Genomic DNA, 16,972 nt, shown 5'->3' on the forward strand with positions numbered 1-16,972 from the left:
TGGAGCTCCAGATTATAATGTAGGCTACTACTGCTTCCAAATTATCCCACACATTACTTTATCTGATACTATCGTCTTTGTTTATTATTATTATGTGGTAGAGAAACAAGGAAAATAGCAAAACATGCTCAGATGGTGATGTGCAAATACAGTGTTTTGATGCCTGTCATTGTTGTAGTTTTAATAAAACACAACAAGAGTATCCTGGATGTATTGGTGCTGAAATTGAAGTTCTTGGCAGAGATTTTAAAATCAGAGAAGATAAGATGGTTTTGCACAGCTCATGATGTTGCTGTGGACTCAATTAGATGTATGAAGGTTCCAAGACCAGATGCTGAAGCCTGTAAGTGTATTCCAGGTGTTCTCAGATGAGGGTTGGACCCAGCAGGAAGAATTCTTGGGAGCTGGGGTTGTGACTGGTGTGTGTTGTGGGTCATGTGATCACAGGGCCAGGATGTCCAGTGAGGTGCAGAGACCAGACGACAGCCCCAGCACAAGCGGGGGCAGCTCGGATATCGAGCAACGAGAGGCTGTCCCCACGGAGCAGGAGAGAGAACAGACGCAGCCCAAGAAGAAGGAGACCAAGATCTCCAGCAAGACGGCTGCCAAGCTCTCCACCAGTGCCAAGAGGTAATGCTCTATCCCTGCTTCAAGAATATTATCTGGGGGGGTGAACTCTATTTCCGGAAGCATGCGTGTTCCAGTGACATGAGGGCCTTCGCAGTACCCACAATTTTCATCTTTGCTGTAATCATCTCACAGTGCTGTAAAATGTACAAGTCAATTACACTGGGCAGCAGTGAGAAATAGTTAAGGGACTGCAAGTTTGTTACCAGGAGGCTGCACGCACAGGTTGAGTAAATGTCATGTTGCATAAATGAGTGATACGTAAGAAAGTGAGAGCTGTGTAAGTGACCCTGATGTATCAATAAGAGTGTGTAGAGAGCCCGCAGTGAGGGCGGGTGAAGCGGACGGAATCCCTAAGGTACGGCAGCTCCATCCCGTGGAGTTCTCAGCCTGCCCTTGCCCACGATAATGCAACTCCTCGGGAGAAATACTGCAAGGATGGAATTATGCAACCAGCTGAGCGGAGAGAGAGACTCAGACCATAGCGCTTTTATGGCAGCCCTTCGCAAAATACGGCCCACGTAATGTGCTTGTTCCCGTGCGTGTGCCGCTGTAATCTGTCCCCCCTCTGTTGCACTTAGAAGGAGAGTTTAATATTGAGACGAGCGTCGCGGAGATGCCGCTGTTGCCTCGTGCTGTGTGATTCATATGCTTTCCACATTAATGGGAGTAGTTTAAAATAAGCAGGCCATTGTTGTGAATTGTATCACCTACCTTATTTCTTTCATCATCCTGCAAGCTTTCTCTTTCCCAGCCTTTCTCTTTCCCGACAGACTTTGTTCTTGAATCACAATTTTGTCACAAAATGAATTGTCGCTGATGAATTACCGTTTCATTTTGGGGGGGAGAAAAAAAAACCTGGCTAGCTCTTACATTGTACATTCTAATCGAGTCATAGTCAGTGCTAATGTCAGGGCCATGTGTAAGTACAAATGTACTTGTTTTTATGAGTCAATGAATTGCAAAAATATCCATAAATCTTGTTATCAAATGATTTTAGCAGTTGGGTAATATTATTAAATTGGATGAAGCAGTGCCCTGGAGTGATTCCTATTGTATCAGTTACATTCAGCTATAATCTGGGAGTGTGTCTTTATCACTAGTTTACTTGTGCTCATTAATAAACTGCAACCTTTGTTTTCAGGATTCAGAAGGAATTAGCTGAAATCACACTTGACCCCCCGCCAAACTGCAGGTAAGGGCTAGCATGAGTTCATTGTTTAACGGCAGCTTTCTGAAAAGTGTCTTGTTTCTCAGCCGTCCTTTTTCTGTGCGATTGCCATGCAGTGCAGTCTGTTGTCGATTCGAGCTAACGGTCATAACATGAGTAAAAGAGAGAGGTTTTCCAGCTCAGGACAAGTGGATTCTGCACCAGCATGGGTCTGAATTAGTGGCTTTTGTGGGTTGAAGAGCTGTCATTAGATGCAGTAGCGAATCAGTGGTTTCTAGCAGTGAAATTGTATATAGCCTCTGTTAACTGAAACATGTGGGGTTTGTGACCCCGCACAGCAATGCTGAAAAAAAGTAAATGGAGTTAGCAGTGATGGCTATGCTATGTGCTCTAGCTTCATTACATTTTACAGAGGTGAGGTGTCTACAGAGAAAGACACAGATTTGGTGTAGTTTGAAGCAGAGACTATGTGCTGTTATCCATTGGCAAATCTTGTTGTGGTGTGACTAATATAATGTGTAACATAATTGGGCCCATGAACTTTATTTTCCGGCAGTGTACCATCACTGAGAGCTTAAAATTGAGTCGTTTGTGTGGAAGTCTGAGCACTGGCCTGTGGGCCTGTAGGTGTGAAGCAGTTGTGGCTTTTAGCTGTGGCCTTTACTTCAGTCACCCCCATAAAAAAGACAGATGCAGGAATGCGTCAGAATCGTAGAACTGTAAACATTGTAACTGCTCCTGAATGTAGGTGCCTGATAAGAGCATGAATAATGATAAAACATGATAATAACAGCGTGGCCACCCAGGATGATATATTTGTCATCCAGAGCTCCGCGCAGATGGGAAAAGTGATTTCATGAAGACTAAATTGCGGTGAACAACGTAAAAGGCGCACTGTGTGAAAGATTGGCTCACTGGAAGGCTTGCCAATTTTGTGAGGAATGGGTTTGCCCTGATGACGGCAGCAGTTTGGCCCTTCAAACAGAGCTGACTGCGAGTTTTAAATTGTGAACAGGTGCAATAACTCTGCCCTAGCAGTGACTTGTCATTTGACTAGTGTTTTTTTGGTCTTTGAGTTTTTCTTTTCATCCAAAGTGTGATGGATGTGAAATGCTAAGAGAAGGCATGCCTACCTATCTGTGTTGTCTTGTGTTCCCTGTAGAATTACCAGAGATAAATTCACAGACGTTGTGCCTGAGAAAAAATGTGCCTGTTCTCTTGTCAATATTTTGCCACAATACATTGTTGACATTTAAATCCGCAGTGTTCTCTGAGCTCCAGTCAGCCGGCATGGCAACAGTCTCCCGTTTCCCAGGCGCTTACCGCCGTTTCGTGTTTTTCTTTTCTTTTCTTTTCTTTTTTTTTTGCTTGCCTAAAAAGCCATGACACCCGTCAGGCTCCTGTTGCTGGAGAAATGCATGTCCTTGGAAACGGGCTGTTTTTTTTGAAGGTGCTGTTTATTCTTTGGGGAAATTATTGCAGACAAAGGTTATTGTGCATCTCTGCGGCCGGCCGTCCTCTGAGGCGGGGAGACGGCGGACTGTGGCGGGTGCCAGACCGCATCGGCATCGCGGCTGAATAACAACACAGGATCCCGCTGGGGACCGCCTGTGATAAAGCCAGCCCTTATTGACTGGAATATTACAGCTTGACACGTCATTGATTATTCTCCTGTTTCCAGCGTGAGTGTAATTACTTGTGCTGCTGCTTTCAAAAGGCAAATCGGTAGGAAAAAAAAACATTATTCACCGAGTTTACTGCAAGTTGAGTTGGATTGCAGGAGACCCTTTCATTCAAAATGCTAGAGTGAGACATTCTGAATTCTGTAATCTTTTCTTTGAAATGTTGTGTGAAGGAACATCCGTGCACTTGAACTTCTTCAGCCCTCATTGCTAACTTTGAGCGAGGAAGTTTTGGTTTTCTGTTTGCTTGCTCTTTAGATTCTGTTACACGTTTTGTTAATTTCAGTAACCACTAAACCCGTCATGCTGTCTGAGAATCAGAGCAAAGTAACACTCACTCAAATCCACCTGGCGAAGTGATTGAATAGATTAGACTGAACACAAGCCATAGTGCCTGCTGGAGTTTTGCGCAGAGAGGATTGAGTTCAGACTTGTGCCATGTGGTTTTATGTTTTTCACTCTCTCATAAGGATACCTGACTCCCCGCGGCTTTCTCAAAAGAGGAACAGAAAAGTTTTCAGTTTCAGTCTTGTCTGCCACAATCTGTCCGTCGTCCAGCTCTGACCTAATATATTTTGAAATCATGTGGTTTCCCCCGTGTTCCATGGCAACCCCGTTAAACGATATCAAAAACTCAGTTTTACTTTGCTTCCTAAGGACCGCACGCCTGGCTTTTTTTAAAGATGTGGTGAAAGACGTCAGCCTAAACACTCGCTTGATGGGCGAGACGTGTGATGCAGTCCGCAGGCCGGCAAACTCTCGAGCCCTGTGTGAATCCTCTCCATGCATGGCTCTTCCCCAGCTGTGGTCCCTTCCCTGTCTGTTACACTCCCTGCTTTCTTCCTGTCGGAATGAAAGCAATACGTACAGAAGGAGGGCAGAGAGTCCTGCTGCCCTTTAAAGGCTTCTTTCAGCTTCTATCTTGCTTTCCTGGAAGCAGTGTGCCATTGAAACTTTCTTGTACAAAAAGTGCGTTTGAAGCCACAGTTTCTGCACAGTAATCACTGCGTAGGATATTTGTAGCAGCAACCGAGGTATGGTACATTGTTGGTGGATAGAAAATAAAAACGGTATCTGTAAGAGGAGATGTGCTTTGCATGTGCTTGACCTGGAAGCACATGATGGTCTTGTATCAGATTTTTGTCTGTCTGCACACATTTACTTGAAAGAGGAAAGCGTTACTTTTCAGCCACTTCTTTTAATGCTCGGGGTCAGCAGACTGCTTTATGAGCTCTTGGACGAGGGGATATTGTACCGTGGGCGTGCTGATTGTGTTTTGTGTTTTTACATTTATGCTCGCGTGCTTTCATTCCTTCGCTTTGCTTATCTTTGAGCGGTCGTCGTATTTGCAAAGAGGTGTCTGACCTCGGCGTTCTTCTCAATGACAGGGCCAACGTACATTTCTTTGTTGTGATGGGCACTGTTATCCGTTTGTAGGTTTTAGTTATCAGAGTGTAGGAAAGAATTCTGCAGTACACCTCATTATGTTCTCCGTAATGGGCTCATTTAAAAGATGTGTCCCTCTAGGCAGGAAAATAATGTTCTCATTAATATCAACACTTTATAGATTTCTTAATTCGCTCATTTTTACTCACACCATAGTCATAAATATGTCGTTCCCAATGGGAGAAGAAACAAATATTCCCATACCGAATGGATTGCTTTGCGTTTGTTAAACCTGGATTTCTGAAAAGTGAAGCGAAAGCTATTGTTGAAGATGATCATATTTTCTTCGCATTCCCCTGGCAGGGTTATGATAACTGTTGGTCCTTCTTGACAGTGTAAGCAATACTGAAGGGGGAAGGGGGAAATCTGTCACAGTGCTGCTTTTTCTGTCTCATGCCTACATGGCCTCTGTGATTCCAGGACAAGAGCTTAACCTATAATGTCCTCTATGTGTCTAAGAGGAATGACCCTATTGCAAATGGCAGTTTCTGTGGTGCGAGGACCATAGAAGAAATGTTGTGCTGCGTGTGTATTACCTTATTATTGTCGTTTGACTTGAGGCACAGGGACGTTACATGTATTCTGCTGTAAAACATCTTTCTCTTCTGTCTGACCTTTTCTGAGACTTGTTTTGTTTCATCACAAATGATGCATTGAGTATATCGTTTCAGCCATGACAGGTCATGAGATGGTGATACATCTCTCTCTCTCTCTCTCTCTTTTTTCTCTCTCTCTCACTGTCTCATTTTCATATGAGCTCATTAAATACTCCGTGTCTGTGCTGTCGTAAAGACTACCTGACCTTCGAGTCCTTGTTTGAAAAAAGAAATTTCTTCAGTGGCAAGATATTTAACTTTTACTACTTAGCTTGCTTACCCACAGTGCCCAGCAAGCCAGATTTAACAAAGTCATACCTCATCAGGACTGTGTTGTGATGTACTTTGTTATGTTCTTGACCTCCTTCCATCCCATTGTAATTCTTTTTGAGTATTTGACAGCTGCTTGTTCAGACATTGTTTACTGGTACCATGGATAGTTGTTGGTTGTATGAACAAGAGAAGCCACTAGCATTGCTGGAAATTTTAATATGCCAATGTTGTGTGTTCCATGTGCGAAAGTGGCTATTAATTGCTGCTGTCAAATAAAGATAATGTATTTGGCCATATGCTATTGTCTGACCATATGCTCCCAGTGCCTAAGCAACAAACTGTTTTACATAGAGTGAGCCGTTATGAAATCAAATAGGCCTAGGTGTTGTCTGTTTGTAAACCCTCTTTGAAATGAAAGAGTGTGTAAGAAGTTCCATTAATGCATTAATTTACCATTCATGGAGATTCTGTGGTTAACACTAATGATATTAACAACAAAGACAATGAATGAGCAAAGAATCAGACTTTGGGTATGCTGTAAAATGTATCTGTGCTTAGTATTATTTGGAACTTTGAATTATACTATCAAGTATTCACTCCTCCTGAGGCTAGAATTCTAGAACAAGCCAATATTCTCACGATTCCAGAATGCTAAAATAAGTCATTGTCTCCTGATGATGTCAGGACCCAGACGGATGGAGTCTGTGTTTCTGAGAGTTGGGGGATGCAGTAGGAGTCCAGCTGTGAAAAGCTCCAGTTGGCTTCGTTCCAGTGCACCACTGCTCCACACTTACAGAATCTTCCAAACGGCAGCTGCCAATGCAGAGAAAACGCCCCAAATAGCTGACAGCTGAGTGTTGATGGGAACAGCCCCACTTCCTGTTAGTGGTGGTTGGGCAGTTGGAGCCTGCTACTGATTGGTGCGGGGCTCCTCGGGGATTTTGTGACCATACTTCATGTTTTGACCATTGATTAACGACGGCAAAAGCATAAATATTCATGAGGAAGGAGGGCCCTGAAGGCCTCTGGGAAATCTCTCTGTGTTGACATCTGCAGAATGCCAAAGTCTGAACCTGTGCAGTCCCCTCAAATCAAGTCATTTATGTGCAGGTTTGTTTGAAGAGAAAGCAGACTATATTAATTAAGGAACACAAGAAAACCCACCTGATAATTAATAATATAAAACATTGAAATCCAATAGCTATTTGTCAGATGAATGTTCACACTGATCATATTGATGATATGTTCTGTTTAAAAAGCGAGCTGAGGAACCAGTAACACAATGTGCCCAAATGACCAGGGGATTAATGGCTTCTTTATTCTTTCGTTGTTTATCGATAATCACTGTTGATGTGCAGGAGACAAATATAGCCTTTAAGTATTTTTTGTATATGTGTGCAGGTGTCTTGGGGAATTAGCTTTAATCTATTTCAGAGAGCTGAATTTCTCTGTGAGTGAAATATTATATGAATGTTTTACATGACAATAGTACAATAGATTCCACTTTAATGTTTGTTAGTTTACCTCACAAAACATGAGTGCCAATTCTAAAATTAAAACTATAAGCTGTAATTGCTTACCCGGCTGAAGCAACATGGGTTTCTATTCCTTTCATGGGTTTGGAGCTTTTTTTTTGCTGTACACGTTGTGTGAAGACGGCTCCCCTGGGTTCTTCTTAAAGGTGGGCTTCAAATCCGTCTGCCAGCGCTTTGAAAATTAGCACGTTTGCATCATCAAACGCTTTAAATCTAACACAAAGCAGTGTGAAAGAACCTTCCATCCTCATTAGTTCTGTCTAGTTCCATCCTGTGCAGACGACACTTCTCTTGTCAGGGCTGCCGTGCCATTGTGTGTGGGAGTTTTGTAGCAATAGATGGACTCTGTTTGCGTCAGCTTGTTTAGACACTTAGGCTAAATGTCCAACAAAGCATCAAGATTCATTCATTTGCATGAAAGGGTTCTATCTAGGTATAAAAAAGTGTGCCTAGGTCCAATGCATACATACAACATTTTCTGAGGTGTTCATGTTTGGTGAGGGGCTCAAATTGCATGGCAACTGTAAAGCCATTGTCGAGGATGGCTTGTATTTTGGACTTAATGCCCTTCAAAATAACTACCTGCATGACCATAATCTGTATGGACGTGGTGCCCTCTCGAGGAGAAAAGCACCTACCCATCCCTGCTCATGGAAATGCATAATTCTCCACTGTACAGCAGCGTGTTTCCCATGGTATTACCATCACCGAGCCACCGGCCTCACGCTTTTCATAGCGGGCTTGTCTCCTGCTCTTTTACATTATGCTCTCAAGCATTCACATCAGCCATACACCTGCTGAGTGTAGAGTTACATCAACCTAACAGGAGCTCATCCATGAAATATATCCTTGAGGTAAGCTTTCCAAATCCTATTTTGACATGACTGCTTTCAAAAGTTTTTAATTACCTAGTTGCATAGCTGTATTTAGTAATGTTAATAAACAGCAGTTTATCGTATCATGTCTAGAAATACACAGCCATCCAACTTACAGCTAGATACTTGTCATATTTTTGTTTTGGTTTGAATAAACAGTCTGAGAAAAACAGTATTGCAAGGAATCTATATAGCATAAATATATATAATATAAATAGATCGAGAAATATCTGCATATCCTACAATCTAAGTAGTTACCAGTATCTTCCATATTTTTTGTTTTATATTATAAATAAGATTTATTTATTATAAATAAGGTTTTCATAGAAACTGTTTTTCAGTTGCCCTCATGGCAAATTTGGGTTTGGACTTACTCCCTTCTGAGCTGGCGTCGGTGGCCTCTGAAATTTTGGCTTTGGACTTGGCCCTAAAAGTGATGAAATTCAAGGCCTGTCAGTGCATTGAATGAATATTATTGTAACCATGTGTTTCTGGTTGACAGAAGGTACTATTTTTGCGGTTTTTGGCTTTTGCTCTGTGTAGAATGTATCAGCTGTTCACTTAGTGTATGAGTGTGGGAAGATGCAGTCATGGTTTCAGTGTTTATATATATCTAAACTTGAGAGCTGAGCTGTCAAAGATGTGTTGCAGGCAGTAAATTTAATGGTTTTATGTGATCTCACTAAAGTCAAAACCACAGCTAGCGCTACCAGTATTTTAATTTCAGAGTTTCCTGTTCTGAAGCAATCTTGAAGATTTTCCCAAAAATAGGTAATATACTGTATAATTATAATATGGCATGTAGAGAATTAAATTAAATTTTTTTTCTAGAAAAAGGTCAACAAGCAGCCAATTTTAAAACGGGCTTTATCAAATGGAACGACTGTAGCTGCATTTTAATCAGTTGTGTGACAAATGTGTAATTCAAGATACATTGCCGGGTGAAAATTCTAAATGTCCTTGCAAATTTACAATGAGCGCACAGACCTTCAGGTGACAGAAATTAAAGGACATACAAAAGGTGTCTGAAAATGTAAAACAATATAGCTTATTACACAAGAAGTGTGACTTTTCCCATCTGTGTGAATCATTTTTAAGTGAGCTTTTTCTTACAATGATTACTTGTTTTGTCACAACACGCCCCCTAATTTTACCACCTGGGCTAAAGTGTGGGATTGCGTGGGATTCACACAGCAGACCGTGATGTCATATTTAAGGTTATCAGAGATGCTGAGCTCAGAGGAGACTCCGCAGTGTAATGCAAGCACAGAGCTGACACTGGGTATTTTTACCCCTCATCTCAGGATGTTGCCCGACCACAGAAGAAGCCTCGAAACCTGCCCACCTATGTACCATTTTATTGATTCATTTACTTTTATTTTTTTACTTTTTTTGCTTTAAGATACATTTATCAAGGAAGCCTGGATGTGGAAGCCATACAAGCAAATACAGAAATGCTCCAATTTTTTAGAAAAATCTAACCGTTTCTTTTTTTTAAATTGTGAGTTTGAGTAAGTCCTGGAGCCTTAAAAACGTCTGATCTGCCAGTAAGATTATCCGTTTCAGATTCTGTTCTGTCATTGAATAATTGCCAAAATACAATGAATAGTGGATAAATGCTTATTCTGAAAGATAAAAGATCATTATTATGCTCTCTCGTATGGTAAAAGGATATTTGTACTAATGAGGGAAAAAATGTGTCGCCACCTTAAAAGATTTTATCATTTTCCCCCAAACCAGGCTAAACCTTTTTACAAAAGTGCATATAAAACGTTCCCATGTCAAGTTAACATTGAGAAACTGCAGTTATTTTAAGCCTTGAATGGTCTCCCTGTGTGTGTGATTGTGAAACTAAAATAATGCAGGCCCTGCAATAATCTGGTATTGTTGCACACTTGCCACCTGGGATATGCTAAATAATGTGTCATGCAGGTCTCAATTACAGTCATAAAAGAGCTTTGCTGCATCTCAAAGGACATAAATGAATATTAATCTCCTTTGAAAATGACTGATATTTTCCTTTGTGTTGATCAGACACAATGTTATTTTCCATGCCTATTTAGTCCATTACTGTGGATGAAGCCAGGGCCTGCTCTTGTATGGCTACTTCAGTGCATTTGGGACATCCAAGGAGTACTCATCTTTTTATGCGTTGGAGAAGCAATAATGGCTACATATGATTGCATTGTGTATGCACTGATACTGCAAAGCAGCAATAATTGATTGGTAGTTTTAAGATCTGGTGCACTTTGATAATATTTTTGCTGAATCAATCACCCTGCAGTGGAGTTCAAAAATGCTGATCTTGTGCTTTTGCCAAGTTAGGATGATGTTCATAAATTAGCATTTTTTATGAATTTATAATTTCACATACTGTAGATTAATTGGAATAGTCAACCATGAAACCTACAAACATGTGTCCAGTACTTTGCATGACATTGCACTATACAGATCCATAACATCCTGTTTAGAGTAATTTTAAGAGTAAATTCTGTTAAGATTATTCACTTTTATATGCACAAGGCAAGAAGATATGTTAAGTGCTAGAAGAAGGGAACCATTAGCTGAAACATGTTTGTAGAAGTTTAATTTCAAAAAGTTGAAAATATAAATTTCCTGTTATTTAGAATCCTTTGGTTGGTGGGCTTACAGCAGTAGGCAGTACAGATAGATGCAAACCATAAATGTGTGTTTGTCCAAAATAGCCTTGACCCTAATTTGTTTGACAAGGTACCTTGTGGAGCCTTTGCAGTCCTCTCGACAATTTATCATACATCTACAATGTGGAATCAATACTCAAGCGTGGAGACTTTATGTGAAAACACAGCCAGCATAAGAAAGATGTGTGGGTGCTGTGCCCAGTCGGTTGGCTAATGAGCTGGCCCCTGTCACTCAGCACACAGCACTCTCTCTAGAGTAAGTGCTCTTTCACAGAGAGTCACTCATCTCCCTGCATTTATTGCCTGTCAAAAAAATCTGATCCTATTCAGCCTTTCAATAAAATTCTCCGATTTGATTTGCCTCTTTTACATGACAGACATGTTGAATCAGTAATGCTTCAAGGTTTGTAGAACATCCAGACCTCTGGCGCTACTGTATGTGGAAATAACCTTTACAGCGTAGCCTGCATGCATATTTCATACACGCCTGGTGTACTCCCAGCGAACAGAAAATGCCTGGATGCCACAACAGACACGCCGTTTAAAATTAAATTTAGATACTAAAACATGGCAGCACAGAGTGTCTCCATCTGGTTTCCTTTCAAGCCCACTCCTTACCATATAGCTGTTTTAACTGAAGCATGTACCATTTATGAGTGTAAAACAATTATTTATTTCCAAGTATTGAATTTCCCATTGTTTTGCATCAGATTTCAGGGTAGTTCTGGGATTAATCTGTCAGTTTGGGACTTGTTACTAATCATCAAAATTGGCTAAATTCTCTATGAGGATGGGTAGGACACTGATTCCGGATGGCCTGCTTGTAAAGATAGCACCCATCCTGAAAGATCGTATTCTTAGAAGTAGTATATTGAAATAATTTTATTCATTTAAATGCATGAATCTACCAGATTTGTTGAATGGATATTCATAAGTTATGGATATACTGTATTTTTTACGTAATGTTAATAAACTGTATGTCAATAAACAATGCAATAATAGTACTAAACAGTGAAACATCTTGCTGTTTTGTAGGGATTCAAATTTCTTGTGAACATAACCACAGCGCGATGCTTGATTTGAACTTGGCTCAAATTAACAACCATATAGTATCTGAAATATTGTATGAGTGTATTTTATTTAGACTTCATTTGGTAAGAATGAATGTCATGTTGCTGGATTTCTAATGTATGGCAAAACTGTTCTGCTGCAAAATTTGTGGAAAAAACCTGAACCATTTTCCTGTTTGATAAATCTGTCTAGTGTTCGGAAACACTGATTCGTGATCTTGTCAATCTTATGCCAGTTTGCCTTTGTTTTCTGTTCCCTCGTTTTGAATGATTTTGTTAGTGAGTTTTAGTGTAAACAGAAACTGTGTTTCTCACTTTTCACTTAACCTTTCAGACTGTAATTCTAGTCAAATGGGGAATTCACAGAAATAACCTTTCTTTTATTTGTTTTGTTGAAGAACAGACTTTTTCTCGTGATGTAGTTTGACTAAAGATTTTATATAAGAATGTGTGATATTGGTTAGGTTATGCACGATTATACATATTTATAAAGTAAATATAGTTCCTCTTATTACCTCATTTATTATGCTGAAAATGTATTATTGTAAGACATTTATAGGTTGTGTATTTTGTGAATTCCATTAATAATTTTATTTTGCTGTGCTGAAAATGAGTAGACATAGCTTTTTTATTACATGTGGAGTATTTAAACAGCATTTATTTATGAACAATGCCATCCCACAGATTTTCATCACTATAGTGGGGTTATACTTGGGCTGTATCCAATATGTTTACAAGTAGGTTCTACCGCATATTGGTCTTTCTTACCATATTTCTTCTTACTCCCAGTTGATCTTATGGATAATTGTGTGACATTGTGTGTGTACTGTGGTTGAAGGTATTTGTTTTTGAGTTCTCCTCATTTGGATTTTTCCTATATGTCACACAGGACTATGTATTGGTATTACTCAAAGATTCCATACTCTTCTTCAAAATTCATGTTTCTGCATGTTTCTCATTCAATTCTATGACACTTTGGTGCTCTTTCTCTCCAGTGCCTAATTCTCAGTACACTGTGGTAGACAATCAGGAAATGATTTGAGCCATCCATGGCAATAAATCATCCCTCCACAATATGTTACTGATAACATCGGCCTAAGTGCAGTGGCATTGGTGAGGCACCACGCTAGTGCTAATGCACTGCTAATCATCATGTAATCTCAAACAGTGCACCTTTTCACGCTCCTTATAGATTTTATTTCAGCCAGGATCATCCCCTCCAGTAAATCTCTGTTTAATTGTCTCCGTGCAGGTTTGGGTTTCACAGCCTGCACGGCTACTTGTTATTCATGCCTGCCCTTGAATTATCAGTGCGCCTCTTTTCCCTTCTCACTGTGGATTTCCTGCGGGGGTTCGTCCGGTACCTTGCCCAACTTTTTCTCTAATCCCTTTTATCTAGACACTCAAGTCACATTGATATTTTGTCATTTTTTAAAATAACCTAATAAGTTAGAGGTTAGCGTCACGATTTCTTGGTGAGGAACAGGCATTGAAAAACTTGCTCTCGCGGGCAGACGAGGCTCTCGGCAGACTGACAGAATGGTAATCCGCAGCTGATGTGTAAGCAAACAGCAGACTCTTGGCATGTGAACAAATAACTCAAAAGCAAACACTTGCTCTGGGATACCATTACCGCTTTGGCACAAATGCCGTCACAGGCATAATGGATTTCTCCCAGTAACAAAAGGAAACAGCCAGCAGGAGGAAAAAAAATTGGATCTCTTTTATAATCTCAATTATCGCCGCTGGTTTATTAAAGTTAAACTGCCTAACAATATTAACCTGAGCTCAAAAGAAGATTATTAGTGACTGGTGAATGCTCATTACTACATAAACTACACTGTTTGTTTAGATCACAAAGGCCCTACAAGTTTGTGAGTAATTGTTGTGCAGTCACATGTCATGCCAATGTGACATTGAATCAATGCCTCGGGTCATTTCCACAGGCTGAGAGGTTGTGAGAGGCAATGATGAAAGACAATGTGGGCTCTCTTCATCTTTGAAGTTAGGAGGGTGATTTCATGTGAGTTAAGGGCCCAGCCAAACCGTCTAGAATGCGTCTAAGTTTATTCAGCTAAATAATGGAGGAACTGTTTCATTTTACTTCAGCTTCTGCTGTATAGTGACGATTCCTGATTTGCTATGAAAATGTGTTCACATCTCATGAAGAACATGTTTGAACAAATCAGTACTAAGCATGAGCAAAGCTTTTAGAGTGAAAAGGGACAAACAGTGAGCCACTGGCTAGCAGGAAAGAGTGTGGATAGAGTGAGCAGAGGAGGCCAGCAGAGCAGCTTAAATTGGTGTAGATCTAATGTGTAATATTGTTTGAAAAATGACAGTGCTGAAATTGGTGCAGACTAGAGCTACTTTTTTTAGGTTTTAGCAGAGGAGGCTGTGGGCAAAGTAATCTAGGCCCTTGTGAACCTGAGAGCTCAACAAATGAGAAGAACAAACCAAGAATAAATAAGATGGCAGAGGTGAGTTTGGTGGAGGTTTATGGTTCAGATGGTGGGCATACAGGAAGTTGACATGGGCAGCTTCACCAGATGAACCTGCAAAGGAATGAATCTGAATCAGTATGAATAAGAATGAATTTGAAATGTGGGTGTAATGATTATTAATAGGCACAGACCTTAAGTTGTGGTGCATTTTGTCTGAATTTCGAAGGGTGGGCAAGAGCGTGCGGGGGGCCCAGCTCACATCCCATAGACAAGCCCTGTGCAGCTGGGAGTTTGGTCCCCCGTCACGGTACTTAATGTCTTGTGTGACCCTACATCTATTTGGAGCCCTCTCTGGTTTCTGCCGTCTGAAAAAGGTGAAAAATGACTGGTGGACAGGAGGGGGAGAAGGCATTGGCAGTGATGGACACAGCACGTCAAAGAAATGCTCTGTGTACTGGAGGAATGTCAGAGGAGATGGTGAGAACAGTGATGAGGAAAGATCAGGCCTAATTGACGTTTGCATCTGTGGATGGGAGATTGTGAGAGACTACGTGTGAAACAGGATAAGAAAAGCTTGCCAAAAGGTCACTACCTCGGTAATTAATGCAAAAATTACATAGGAAGAGCACTGTGTCTGCACAACACCGCGCCACACTGTTACCAGAAGAACTGCACCGCTTTCGATTGCTCTGATAGAACAGTACGATCCCTTAATTAATGTATGTCTTCAGCAGAACAAATGCTCGGTGCTGCTGAGCTGGCGTTAATATTCATGGCTTCTGCTCAGACTTTGTCTTCCGAGCTGTCGGCAGGGGAGATGTGCTCGGTTTGAAAGATCATTTGGCAGCAGCTGCGGTGATCTGTGAAGCCCATTATCTGGTGTTTTGTGTTGTTTTTGCTGATTTCCTGTATCTGTGCATGCTGGGAGTTTGGTCCGTAGATTGATAGTGTGACTTACGCTACGCTAAACTCTTTGCTTTTCCGTCGCGCATAAAATTGAGAGCCTTCATCTCTGATTGACTGTGGCAGCCAACAAGGCATTTGAACTTATGACTGACAGCGTGGAGAAAGCAGGAGACATTTGACACACCAGCCTGAACATCAGTGGCACCTGATTTTTTTTCGCTGAGTCTGTGTTGGTATGTATTTTAATTTAATCCTCGGTTGCGTACAAGCATGGTTAGCATGGGATTTTCCATTGGCTTACACGCAGGGTGGATTTATTCGTGGTCATGTTGGAAACCTCTCTCTAAGAATACTGAGTCCATTCACTGCAAGCCCCCATTTTGTTCCTTTCCCTGCGCTCCGCTGCCACAGTCTGCCTGCTGCTCTTGTTTGTGTGCCCTGTTCCCGGTGACACGTAATTGAGTCCACTGCCTGTTGACAGAACTCGCCGTGACATTTTTTCTATTAAACACCACATTATGCACTACAGGAGTTGAAGGTTCTGCCACGGATTTTAATGGTTGTTTAAAGCCATGGCCAGACACTGCTGAACCCCAAAACACTAATGATCCCATATTCTCATCTGGCCTGGATTAATTGCTCAAAACTGCCTTCACATTACCTAATGATAATGAGCATGTGTGAGCGTGTGTGCTGGGGGGGGGGGGGGGAGAGAGAGAGAGAGAGAGAGAGACCTCCTATAGAGGAAGGCTGTTCCCCTTATTAAAGGGCTGAAATGGCATGGAATTTAGAATGGGCCTCTACAATATCTCATCTAGCCTATTTCAGATGACTCCTTTTGCAGTATTCAGCCAACTGGATTCAGGAAATTAAAAACAGAGGGTTTGAGGCATTTCCTCTTTATTTTTGCCTGCCATGAATATGTTTTGAATAGAAAATGCAAACTTAAGCTCTTAACGTGTTCAGATGTGTCAGATTATGATTTAATGCTAGGACTAATCTTGAGGTGCAGCTCCAGGGTCAAATGTTTTCTTTTTACCCCCAATAATTAAGTAGAACTTATTTTTCCATTGCTTGCTTTTCTCTCTAGCCTGTTTGTAGCAGACTTCCACACATGGACTGCACTAAAGCATGCTGTCCTCTCCACTTACATTTTACCACCTGGATATTCAACAGTGCGCTCTCTTTGGCAGCAAACACAAAGACGCAGTAAAGACTAAGATTGTGACACCGAGCAGCTGTTCCCGGCTTAGAAGAGTCATTTAGAAAACACCCAATTGCTTCTTTTAGCTGCAGAATGCAGCACTGTGGCTTTGTAGAAGATAAAAGCAAATACGATCAGACAAACATTCACAGCAGTGTTTCCCATATCATTTTTTTCTTGAAACGAAGAAGCAGTTGAGTCGGGGGGGTGGAGATGTTTGCAGTCTGCCTACATCAAGGTAACCATACAATGCACCTTTCTACTGTCTCTGGGCAGCATTGCGGTGTAGTGTTTTGGGCGCTTGACTTATAGCACATGCAAACCAAGTGCCTTCCTGAGCAAAGCCTGTATTCCCCTGTATTCTGCCCTCTGTTCGGCACTCATTTAATACGGACTGAAACACACACACTTTACTCTGTGCCCTTCTCATCCTGCGCTCGCTCGGGTTGCGCTCACCCGTCCCCGTCACCCCGTGCCTGCCCA

At 41.3% G+C, this 16,972-nt stretch overlaps 1 protein-coding gene across 2 annotated transcripts in view; it reads left to right on the forward strand.

The window, feature by feature from the left end:
* ube2e2 (ubiquitin-conjugating enzyme E2E 2) overlaps positions 1-16,972 on the forward strand; it is a 52,446-nt gene that overhangs the window by 1,608 nt on the left and 33,866 nt on the right. For both annotated transcript variants that reach the window (XM_035390433.1, XM_035390426.1), the window contains exons 2-3: positions 448-630; positions 1,772-1,822. In XM_035390433.1, the coding sequence (XP_035246324.1) occupies positions 455-630; positions 1,772-1,822 (227 nt within the window). In that variant the 5' untranslated portion in view covers positions 448-454. The remainder of the gene's footprint in view (positions 1-447; positions 631-1,771; positions 1,823-16,972) is intronic.

The sequence above is a fragment of the Anguilla anguilla genome, chromosome 1 (assembly GCF_013347855.1).
Source record: "Anguilla anguilla isolate fAngAng1 chromosome 1, fAngAng1.pri, whole genome shotgun sequence".
NCBI classification, from domain to species: domain Eukaryota; kingdom Metazoa; phylum Chordata; class Actinopteri; order Anguilliformes; family Anguillidae; genus Anguilla; species Anguilla anguilla.